Consider the following 13,184-nt stretch of genomic DNA (forward strand, 5'->3'; position numbering starts at 1 on the left):
TTTAGAGAATGAATAAAGAAATAATACCTAGGCTGAAAATACCTTCACTTTTGAACCCTCAAATATCAATTTGTTCTTTTATTAGTGACTTCTGCAAACAAATTATGCAAAGAAACAGCCTGGAATAAGTGGATTTGTTTTACTTGTATCCCTGGTACCAGGTCTGATACTAAAGCTGTATTGTAAAATAAAAGAATATAACTGATAGAAGCCATTTGCCTTTATAAACAACTGTCCTTATGTCAGATCTTTTAAAAGAATAACAGAAATGGAGTCAAGATGTTTCTGGTTCTGTTTCCAGCTCTGCAAGAATACCAAAGCAGATGCAATAGTGAAGGATTTGTATGTGGAAAATGCCCAGTTGTTGAAAGCTTTGGAAATGACCGAACAGCGACAAAAAACAGCAGAGAAGAAAAATTACCTTCTAGAGGAGAAGATTGCCAGCCTCAGTAATATAGTCAGGAATCTGACACCAGCACCACTGACTTCTACACCTCCCTTGAGGTCATAGCCAAGCCAAAGGATGAACACTCCTAATTGTGCACTTTACTGAAGTGGATGGGACATTTCAGATGTTCTCTCAACTGTTGTTGTTGTTGTTTTCTTAGAAACCTTTAGTGGCTTAAAGTTAAGCCTAACATAAAACTTCCAGGAACAGAATTAAAGTCTCTATTCACTGTAATTAGTTTTTCTAAATAGACTCTAATGGAAGTTGCAAACAAATATCTATTTCACTGAACTATTCCCAAGCTTTGAATTTTTAAAAAATATTCTAATAACCATCAAGAAGGTGATATGAAAACAATTCAAGAATTTTAAAACCCCAGTTTTGAATGAGTTTTTCAAAATTACTGTTATGTACAAGTTTTTAGGTAAATTGCAGATTTTTTTAAATTGAGATATTATTAATTGGTTGTTTTGATCTTTATTTTAAAACCAAATGTATGTCTTCTCATACACTTAAATTTGTAAGAGTCATTCTGTTTCTAGTAGTTTGGGTTTTTTAATTGTTAGACTTTTTGTTTGGTAACAGAAACTAGAGTCAATAACCACTGAGGTCAGAAAAGGCAGAATTCATAGAACTCTACCTTCTAATACCTATGACAGTATTACCACTCTTGATGTCTTATAGATATAAAACTCATCTACTCAACTGCACTGTAAACTAATGTTAAAACTTTACTTTCTTTAAACAGTCTTTTTTTTTTTTTCCTTCTTAGAAGTTTCTTTGGGAGTTTGTCTTCTAAGAAATGGATAAAGCCACATTCTTAAAGCATTTGAACTATAGGGTAAGCACTGAACAAACTGCTTTGGAGTAAACAGCTAATCCTAAAAGAGAGAGGAAGCAAGCCATGTGGATTTTTCTCTCTTTAAGGTCTTAGAGTTCATGAACTTATATTTGGGGTTACATCAAGAACTCAGGGAACAATACTTTAAGTCATCTTCCTGAAATACTGTAGGGCTCTTTAAAAATTTGAAATGTACAAAATATGTGACCTTATTTATTTGTTGTATATTTAGAGCCATAATGGGATTTTTATTTCTACATTTTTAATGAATTTACTTTTCTGGGAAAAGGGCCTTGCTTTTAGAGTTAAAAACCTCTTTTAACTTACAGAAGAGTTATTATTTGCTTGTTTGTTTAATATGGGTCAAAATTTCCATGCTTCCTATTCCTCGGTACCTTGAATCTGATCGTAAGAATTTCTTACTGTCATAAGAACTGGCATGCCTTCTGAGGTAAAGGAGCACCAAATAGGATTTCCCAATCAGTCTCAAGACTAGAACATTATAGAACAGTAAACATTTTGAATAACTTTTTTCCCCAGATAAAATCCCTGCTTCTAGCTTACTTCAGCCAAGAATTGGTTGGTAAAGAACTTTGTGTGTGGGACACAAACAGACCTTATTACAGCCACCTGTTTGTTTTTGTGGAAGGGTAATTAGATCACAAAAATCCACTCTGCTATATTCCAGGAAAGTCAAGTCCATCAATTTTTTTATAAGAGGTATCACAGCAAAATCAAACACTACCTTATGGGCAGTAACAAAAGGCAAAGCAAACTGCTAACGAAAGCTCTATTATCAGAAATTCCTGATTTCCCCCCGGAAAAGAATTAATTTTAATCCCTCCCTATAGTTATATTTAAAAACATTTGACATCTGCTGTCATACTTTCCATAATCATTTTTCTCCAGTGCAGATAGTACTAAACTCAACTATTTATGCAGCATTGACTTTAACACTTAAAACTATAGATAGGCCTAGGTTAAGATCATAAATAAACTAAGCACCTGTGGTGTGTTTATGTGATATGCTTTAAGTTATTCAAGGCTTTTGTCATCAGAACTGAACACCAAGCGTATTTCTCAAAAAGATGGCTTACCATATGATCACATATGTTGTATTTTTATCTTTATTTTTTACATTATGAAAAGTATAGGTTAATTTGTTTATTTCTTATAAATCTGTATTTATATGTATATAAAGTGCTGTACAATGAGTGTAAATATGACTTCTGGAAAGTTTTAGACTACATTTAGAATCCCTTTAAAATCAAAATGCTGCTCAAATGAAAGTTAATTTAATATCTAGGTGCTTACTTTTTGTTTTACTGAACTTATAAGACTGGAAAAAAGATCAACACAAGTAGAGTTACCTTAAATTTATATATTTGTGCAGCAGATTATTTTTGTAGACTAGAGTGGGAATTTAACTGGCAATTTGTAATATAGCTTACAGCTTTTAAAAAACTTTTAAAGAGATTAAATTTAAACTATTAAATATTTAGATTTTGCTTTCAGACTTTATAATAGGACTCCTTAAAATCATGTTATATATTTTATAGGCATTTAATTCCTAGTTTATTAAAAGTACTGGTTGTTAAATTCATTTGATTTCTTAAGAACAGTTATTTAAATTAGTTTTAGGAGATAGGATCTTCATTTCAAGGAAAGAGAATCAAGTTTGCCATTTTGATAATGTTATCCTTAGAAAGGGAAAATGTGAATAATAAAACCTACATTGTTCTATTTTGCTTTCTTCTGCTTTTTAGAAGCCTGAACTCTTAAGCTCAAATTTGTAAGGGGAGAAAAGTGGATGGGGAGGGTAGAACCAACCACAGTATTTATTTTTCTAAAACTTAATAAACCCAGATTTTTTAAAACTATTGTAAATGTGAATTCTTCCCAGCTTCAAATGCATTGTTTATATATTTAACCTTAAACATGTGTAGATCACAAAGTCATAGGCTTTCAAGGTATAGGAGGAGTTCTCACAGGTCTAGCATTTTGATAATGTACCAATACCCAAAATAGGCATTATGATGAGGAACTTTTGTTTTTTTAAGAATGAGTAAAACTTCAACGTGTGAAAATGAATTTTTTATTTCTGTGATTTCTTTTTTTCTGAGTGAGGGAAAAGACAAATGTGTTGCTATTGTCAGCATCTTAAAGATATTCCCACTCAAGGTAAGGCTAAGTGCTTTGTGACAGTATTAAGTCTTGTTTTGAATGGATTACCAAGTGACTAACTGAAATGATATAAATTATTGCAAGTAATGCCAAAACTAAGTCAAAACCTAATAGCCAAAGCATTCCTTACTTAAAAGTTATTAATTATATCATGTTTGGACCTATTTGAACATCTCAATCCTGTAAAACATTTTTGGTTTTATGACATATGGATAGCAGCTTAATAATAAATCTATCCAAGTCAGCTTTTTGTTTCTCAGATTTTTTTTTAATGATATACATTAAATCTGTTCTTATTGGAAGACATTATCACAGCATGATTGAAAGGAACATTGGTTTTGAAAAGGAAAACCTGAGTTCATCTATAGCCATCACTAGAATTCTTTTCATGTAAAGATAAATGTGTGTGTTTATATCGACTTGGTATATTTCATCTTAGCCATTCTATCCTAGAATTATTTTACCATGAGCTTAAAATGTAAATAAATAATTTTGCAAATATGGCCCTTGTTTTCTATCGCCTTGAACTTTTGTAAACAGTTTCAGTATGTTTATCATTGGTTTTTAGAGTGAAAGCATCAAAACATTGCATTAAACACATTTTACAAACACAGAATCTCTGGAGCTCCCACTCCAGACTTACGGACTCAGAGCCTGCATTTAAAACCCTGTCTCTCCACCCCCAATCCCAAAATGATTTGTATGTGATCTAGAGCACTGCCTCTCCATTTCTGTCACAGAATCAATGACCGTCACACCAGCCAGTTTGGGACCCCTGTGGTGGTTCATAATTTACTTCTAAAATCCTGACAACCTCAGGTGAAGCCCTACTTGGGATTTTGGTTGCTTCAGGCATGCCTTTATTTCACTTGGCCATATTTATGGGTGATTCATAATTTTCAGTTAAGCTGCTTATAAATGATAAGTTATTTGCCACTACTGGCAAAAAAAAAATTGACCTAAAAGCACATTAAGTTAATAATGCTGAGTACTGATATATAGAATGGAAATATTGGCCAAATGAGACCTATCTCACAAGCCATGTTTTATTTATGAAGCTTTTATACCAATCTCACACTGCCTTTATGTGACAGGAAATATTACTAACCCCATTTTACAGGTGAAAAAACTGAAAATTAGTGAAGTTATAACTTACTCAAGGCCACACAGCCAGCTCAGTGAGGGACTCAGGACTCACTAGGCAGGTTTGTCTGTTCTAGTGTTTTGCAGTGTGCCAGGTATCCATTTCTCCTTCTGGCAAACAACATTTAATTGGTACAATTAACTACCTACCATGTGCATTGCTCTCTAAAGAAAAATATATAAACTATTGATTTTCTGTTTATAAACTGAGGTAGAGTAGTGAAACTTATACACACACAAAATAAATAGAAAAAATTAGATCAGTATGAGAACAATCCAGTTTTGTTGATGGACTCAGTGCTACAGGCACTAAGATAAGCAAGATTAGTGTCCTCAGGTATTTTAACATAGAAAATGGGGAAAGTTCTTAACCTAGCATTAAATGTAACTCTGTACTTCATTGTTTTGTAGTCTCTTATTCATTTTGCATTGAAAAAAGTCTTACTTTTCCAATTAAGGAAACAATACCATTCACCATTGCAACAAAAAGAATAAAATACTTAGGAGTATATCTACCTAAAGAAACAAAAGACCTTTACATAGAAAACTATAAAACACTGATGAAAGAAATCAAAGAGGACACAAACAGATGGAGAAACATACCATGCTCATGGATTGGAAGAATCAATATTGTCAAAATGGCTATTCTACCCAAAGCAATCTATAGATTCAATGCAATCCCTATCAAGCTACCAACGGTATTTTTCACAGAACTAGACCAAAGAATTTCACAATTTGTATGGAAATACAAAAAACCTCGAATAGCCAAAGTAATCTTGAGAAAGAAGAATGGAACTGGAGGAATCAACCTGCCTGACTTCAGACTATACTACAAAGCCACAGTCATCAAGACAGTATGGTACTGGCACAAAGACAGAAATATAGATCAATGGAACAGAATAGAAAGCCCAGAGATAAATCCACAAACTTATGGACACCTTATCTTTGACAAAGGAGGCAAGGATATACAATGGAAAAAAGACAACCTCTTTAACAAGTGGTGCTGGGAAAACTGGTCAACCACTTGTAAAAGAATGAAACTAGAACACTTTCTAACACCATACACAAAAATAAACTCAAAATGGATTAAATATCTAAATGTAAGACCAGAAACTATAAAACTCCTAGAGGAGAACATAGGCAAAACACTCTCCGACATAAATCACAGCAAGATCCTCTATGACCCACCTCCCAGAATATTGGAAATAAAAGCAAAAATAAACAATTGGGACCTAATTAAACTTAAAAGCTTTTGCACAACAAAGGAAACTATAAGCAAGGTGAAAAGACAGCCCTCAGATTGGGAGAAAATAATAGCAAATGAAGAAACAGACAAAGGATTAATCTCAAAAATATACAAGCAACTCCTGCAGCTCAATTCCAGAAAAATAAATGACCCAATCAAAAAATGGGCCAAAGAACTAAACAGACATTTCTCCAAAGAAGACATACAGATGGCTAACAAACACATGAAAAGATGCTCAACATCACTCATTATCAGAGAAATGCAAATCAAAACCACAATGAGGTACCATTACACGCCAGTCAGGATGGCTGCTATCCAAAAGTCTACAAGCAATAAATGCTGGAGAGGGTGTGGAGAAAAGGGAACCCTCTTACACTGTTGGTGGGAATGCAAACTAGTACAGCCGCTATGGAAAACAGTGTGGAGATTTCTTAAAAAACTGGAAATAGAACTGCCATATGACCCAGCAATCCCACTTCTGGGCATACACACTGAGGAAACCAGATCGGAAAGAGACACGTGCACCCCAGTGTTCATCGCAGCACTGTTTATAATAGCCAGGACATGGAAGCAACCTAGATGCCCATCAACAGATGAATGGATAAGGAAGCTGTGGTACATATACACCATGGAATATTACTCAGCTGTTAAAAAGAATTCATTTGAACCAGTTCTAATGAGATGGATGAAACTGGAGCCCATTATACAGAGTGAAGTAAGCCAGAAAGATAAAGACCAATACAGCATACTAACACATATATATGGAATTTAGAAAGATGGTAACGACAACCCTTTATGCAAAACAGAAAAAGAGGCACAGAAGTACAGAACAGACTTTTGAACTCTGTGGGAGAAGGTGACGGTGGGATGTTGCAGAAGAACAGCATGTATATTATCTATGGTGAAACAGGTCACCAGCCCAGGTGGGATGCATGAGACAAGTGCTCGGGCCTGGTGCACTGGGAAGACCCAGAGGAATCGGGTGGAGAGGGAGGTGGGAGGGGGGATTGGGATGGGGAATACGTGTAAATCTATTGCTGATTCATGTCAATGTATGACAAAACCCACTGAAAAAATAAATAAATAAATAAATAAATTTTTTTTAAAAAGTCTTACTTTTCTAATATATACCTGATATACATTTTCCCATAATAATGATTAAATTTTGTCCCAAAGACCAAAATTTTGACCTAATGCAAAATGTTTATAACCTGTGAAGTTAAATTTAATATAGTTACTGCAAGTTAAAAAAGTGTTTATTCTTTGTTTCATTTTGCCTCATTTGCAATCAGGATAAATGACTAATTTTGAAAAATTTTTTTTAAAATTTGAAATATTAAAAAAATTAAAATTCAAAAAAAGAGCTATAAACTGAATCAGTGAAATAGAGTAGGCAACAGTGTAAAAATAGAACTGGATACCCGTATGTTAAGATAATATTTATCTGAGAAATGATGACATGAGATGTACTTTACTAGCTAAGGCAAAGTAAACACTCTGAATAGTCCTTACAGCCCAGATGAACATTTACCAATCATTTTTCTTTCCTGTTTGAGTATCTGTCTTTAAGATCTCAAGCAATAAATAAATATATTAGAATATAGATAGAAGATTAGAAAATAGTATTGTATCAATGTTGATTTACTGAAGTTTATAAGTACTGTGTTTATGTAACAGTATATTCTAAGGAAATACACACTGAAGTATTTAGGAATATATAACCATAATGTATGCAAATTATTCTCAAATCATTCATAACAAAATTACATAGAAACAAATCAAGGAAGCAAAATGTTTTTTGAAAATAGGTAATGGGTATGAAAGTATTATTTGCATTATTCTTGCAATCTTAAGTTTGAAATTATTTCCAAATAAAATTTGAAAATGTTATCTGTAACATTTAAAGTGTTTAGATAGAAATGTTATCTATAACATTTAAAATGCTATAGAAATTTATGAAGTGTGGTACTAGGCACTTTACCTTCTTTACTCTCATAGCAGCTCTGAAGAGTAGATGATATTTTAATGGTACAGAAGAGGAAACTGACTAGAAACCATCCATAGCAGCCTATTCACATGTCTGGGGTCCTGAATGATCACTGGAAGGACTGATGTTGAAGCTGAAACTCCAATACTTTGGCCACCTGATGCAAAGAGCTGACTCATTGGAAAAGACCCTGATGCTGGGAAAGATTGAAGGCAGGAGGAGAAAGGGACAACAGAAGATGAGATGGTGATGGACAAGGAGGCCTGGTGTGCTGCAGTCCATGGGGTCGCAAAGAGTTGGACACGACTGAGTGACTGAACTGAACTGATGAAAAGTTCGGCATAATCAGATACTTATCTACTTCCCTGGGCACATAGAAAATGGGGAAATAGGCAGTGGGGCAGAAGTAAAAGCCAAAAGAAAGCATTAAGAGGGCCTATAAGAAACAGGAGGGGCTGTGTGTGGGGCTGAATCCCACACACACAGACACACACAAATGACCATCATGAAACAGCACATAAAGGTCCAGTGGGGGCTCAGGATCTCTAATATATAGTGCCCCCTCCTCTATCTCGACACCTGATAGAGATACGCAAGTATTTTCCTTGAGGTGAAAGACACTTTATCTGTGTCTTTCTCTCTCTCTCTCTCTCTCTCTCGCTACTTTAGGAAGAATTTAACTCAAAGAAATAGAAACCTGCTCTGGCTAGTCAAGTGAAAGGGGATTTACTATAAGGAATAATACTAAGTTCATGGAAGCAAAGGGCAGGAAATAAAGACTTCATGAGGCATTAAAACAAAGACTTCTATGCTCTCCCTTACCTTCTTCCTCCTCTATCCCTATTTCTCATCACTTGGCCTTTTTTTTGCTTCTCTGCCCCTGCTTGTTAAGGCTAGTGGGGTGGGGTTGTTGTTTGTTTCTCCTGCTTTATCTGACTTTCCTGTTTAAGTGCCAGAGTCAGAAAACTGAGCGCCGAAGAATGGATGCTTTTGAACTGTGGTGTTGGAGAAGACTCTTGGGAGTCCCTTGGACTGCAAGAAGATCCAACCAGTCCATCCTAAAGGAGATCAGTCCTGGGTGTTCATTGGAAGGACTGATGTTTAAGCTGAAACTCCAACCCTTTGGCCACCTGATGCGAAGAGCTGACTCATTGGAAAAGACCCTGATGCTGGGGAAGATTGAAGGCAGGAGGAGAAGGGGATGACAGAGGATGAGATGGTTGGATGGCATCACTGACAAAATAGACATGAGTTTGAGCAAGCTCTGGAGTTGATGATGGACAGGGAAGCCTGGCATGCTGCAGTCCATGGGGTTGCAAAGAGTAAGACACGACTAAGCAACTGAACTGAGTGGCACTCTTAGGAGAGTATAGATGCTAATTGTTTTATGTATATGATTTAGTAATAGTATTTATTATTTTTAAAGGATCAAAATTTTAAAAATGTATTAGCAAGAAGTTGAAGAAATTTTTCCAATTAATTTAAACAAAAAATCATCTTTCAGTGTGATAGAAATTAAGTTGAAAGAGTACATTTCCCTTTTGGGCCCATAGATCACAGTTTAATAACTGACAATAAGTAGTACAAGCCCATGACATTTACTCAGATTAGTGGCTTGTAATAACTGTAACAAGTTAAATATCAGCTTTTTAAAATTTTTTTTATTTTTATTTTTTTTTAAATATCAGCTTTTTTTTAAAGAAAAAGGACAAAATTTGAATGGCTTTTTTTTTGGTAGAGGTGCTTGGCTTACGTTATCTCATCTCATATACCTTGCAATGTTTAGTTTTTGCTACTCAATAAATTCCAACATTATCATTTTTCTGTTAGATGCAAAAACTGGAAAGTTGGTTCATTTTCTGACTTCCTGAAGTAGGGTTAGATTCCAGGTTTGTGTCTGGATGAGTTAAATATCTTCCTACAACAAAATTTTACCACCTGCTTAAATCTAATAATCCCATGATACAAGAAGACTAAGCCGCTTCCAATCTGCTCTTCTTTATTTCTAGTCTCCTTCTCATGATACATGTAGATAAAAGAAGACAGGGCAAGGGCCAGAGCCACTTCAGAACAATCTATTAAAATTTTCTTCCAAAACAATAAGTAACTTTGCATCTTTCTAAATTCAAAGATGATATGCCTGTGGGCTACATTGCTTTATAGTCGTGTCTGACTCTGTGAGACCCTAGTGGACTGTGGTCTGCCAGGCCCCTCTGTCCATGGGATTCTCCAGGCAAGAATACTTGCGTGGGTTGCCATGCCCTCCTCCAGGGGATCTTCCCGACCCAGGGATCAAACCTGCACCTACATCTCCTGCAATGACAGATGGGTTCTTTACCACTAGGACCACCTGGGAAGCACTTGAGGATGATACATGCTTAGAAGAATATTCAAGCATTTGAAAAAAGCACTATAAAAAAGGGAAAGATTACCCCAAATTCTACCACTCAGTGGTAGCCACTATTAATATTTTGGTGAACTTTCTTGCAGACAATTTTATGTTTACAGTGTTTACAGATATAATACATGCACACATTTACACTTATACAATTTTATATAAGTGATACCACACATATATATGTGTATACACACATAGACACATATATACATATGATTTCTTCCACAGTGGTTTTCCTCACCTATGTAAAAAGTGTCACATTATTTCCCTTAACTAGTGTAAAACTGGCTTCAAGCTCCTCACTCAGATGTCAGTGATAGGGCATAATTAAATGGCCCTACTCCTCTTTAAAAATGGATGACTCCCATCTCCTGACCTTTAAACTACTATCCTTCTCTACACTCGTTTATTGAAGAAATTTAGCACTTGTGTCACTGTCTTCAACAAATATTCCTATCATTTTACTTACTTTATTATTGTCTGTGCTGTGTCTTCATTGCTGTGCCTGGGTTTTCCTTATTTGTGAAGTGTGGGGGCTACTCTTTAGCTGCAGTGCACAAGCTTCTCGTTGCAGTGACTTCTCTTGTTGTAGAGCACAGACTGTAGGGCGTGTGGGCCTCAGTAGTTGTGGTTCCCAGACTCTGGAGCACAGGCTCAATATCTGTGGCACATAGGCTTAGCTGCCCCACAGCATGTGGGATCTTCCCAGACCAGGGACTGAACTCACGTCTCCTGCATTGGTAGGCAGATTCTTTACCACTGAGCAACCAGGAGAGCCCCTCCTATCATTCTTGGTGACTTTAATTTCCATATAAATGACAAGAACAGAGGAAGTAAAGAGCTTAGGCCATAAATAAGTTGGGCTGTGAAATGGAGGAAGGCAAATAGGTGGTAGAGGGAGATTCAGCCTAGAGAAAAAGACTTGTTTTTCAGATAGGAAATGCTTGAGTTTAAATGCTATGAGAAGATGCCAGTGAAAAAGAAAGGAATAACAAAAATAATGGTCATGATAAAGAGAAAAGGAAAGGAAAATTGGGGATATGTCTAAGGTAGAGGTTTAACAAGGAACATGGAATCTAAGCTAGGTAAAGAGGTCAGTAAGGACAGAAGTTAGATGTGAGTAAGTAGGTGATATACAGAGGCCCAACTGTAAATGTGATCATCTACAGATTTTGGTATCTGAGTTGGGGGTGTTGTGTCCTAGAACTAATATCCCATGGAAACTGGGGGATGACTGTCTATTGAGACGCGACAGAACCAGTGTTTGGGAGTACAGACTTGAAATGGGGAGTTTGAGGCTCTGCAAGGCCAAGATTTGGAATTGTTTTTCTAGTCAGATGCCTGTCCCCATCATTTCATCAAATCTGCCTGCCAATGTCACTGTGAATCTTTTAAAGTTGCCCTATTCCACACAACCTCCAAAAGTAGTCCTAAAAGAATAAAACTGTATGTCACATATATGCTTAAAATCTTTCAGTGGCTCCCCATGCCCATAAGTTCAATCTTTGATCTTTAACGTGACTTAGGACAGATTATCCAGCCAGAAAATCAATAATACAGGGCTTCCCTGGTGGCTCAGTGGTGGAGAATCCACTGCCAATGCAGGAGACACAGGTTCAATCCTTGGTATACGAGGATCCCACATGCAAAGCAGCTGGGCCCATGTGCCACAACTATTGAGCCTGTGCTCTAGAGCCCAGGAACCTCAACTCCTGAGCCATTGTGCCACAACTACTGAAGCCTGCACACCCTAGAGTCTATGCTCCACAACACAATGAGAAGCCTGCTCACGGCAATAAGAGAGTAGTCCCCACTTGCCACAACTAGAGAAAAGCCCGCACAGCAATGAAGACCCAGTGCAGCCAATAAATAAATAAGGAAGTACAGGCCTTAAATGACACATTAGACAAAATGGACTTAATTGATACTTATAGAGCATTCTATACAAAAGCAGCAGTATACATATTCTTTTCAAGTGCACATGAAACACTCTCCAAGATTGATCATATGCTGGGCCACAAAGTGAGCCTTAGCAAACTTAAGAAACTTGATATAATATCAACCATTTTTTCTGACCACAAACCTATGAGGTCATAAATCAATTACAAAGAAAAACAATGTAAAAAAAACCACCAAGCACGTGTAGGATAAATAATATGCTACTAAACAACCAATGGATCACTGAAGAAATGGAAATCAAAAACACCTAGACACATGGAAATGAAAGCATGATGATCCGAAGCCTATGGGACAAAACAAAAGCAGTTCCTAGAGGGAAGTTTATAACAATACAAGCTTACCTCAGGAAATAAGTTATACTTCAAACAACCTTACCTTACAAATAAATCAACTAGAGAAACAACAAACAAAACCCAAAGTTGTAGAAGGAAAGAAATCACAAAGATCACAGCAGAAATAAAATAGATGAAGAAAATAATAGAAAAGGTCAATGAAACTAAAATCTGGTTCTCTGAAAAGATAAAATTGATAAACCTTTAGCCAGACTCTACAAGAAAAAAAGGGAGAAGGCTCAAATCAATAAAATTAGAAATGAAAAGTTACAATGGATGTCACAGAAATACAAAGAATGATAAGAGACTACTATAAGCAACTACATGCCAATAAAATGGGCAACCTAGAAGAAATGATACATTTCTTAGAAAGGTACAGTCTCCCAAGATTGAATAAGAAATAGAAAATATAAACAGACCAATTATAAGTACTAAAGATGAAGCTGTGATTTAAAACATTCCCAACAAACAAAAATCCAGGACCAGATGGGCTCACAGGCAAATTCTATCAAACATTTAGAGAAGAGTTAACACCTAACCTTATGAAACTATTTTCAAAAAATTGCAGAAGAGGGAACATTCCAAAACTCATTCAATGAGGCCACCATCACCTTGATACCAAAACCAGACAAAGATACCACAGAAA

General features: G+C 35.9%; 1 protein-coding gene across 6 annotated transcripts in view; it reads left to right on the forward strand.

Annotated features, from left to right (window-relative positions):
- Positions 1-3,974, forward strand: part of NIN (ninein) — a 101,062-nt gene extending 97,088 nt beyond the window's left edge. For all 6 annotated transcript variants that reach the window (XM_061157388.1, XM_061157392.1, XM_061157387.1 and 3 more), the window contains one exon: positions 302-3,974. In XM_061157388.1, the coding sequence (XP_061013371.1) occupies positions 302-511 (210 nt within the window). In that variant the 3' untranslated portion in view covers positions 512-3,974. The remainder of the gene's footprint in view (positions 1-301) is intronic.
- Positions 3,975-13,184: the final 9,210 nt, after the last annotated feature.

This window comes from Dama dama, chromosome 12 (genome assembly GCF_033118175.1).
Source record: "Dama dama isolate Ldn47 chromosome 12, ASM3311817v1, whole genome shotgun sequence".
Classification (NCBI taxonomy): Eukaryota; Metazoa; Chordata; class Mammalia; order Artiodactyla; family Cervidae; genus Dama; species Dama dama.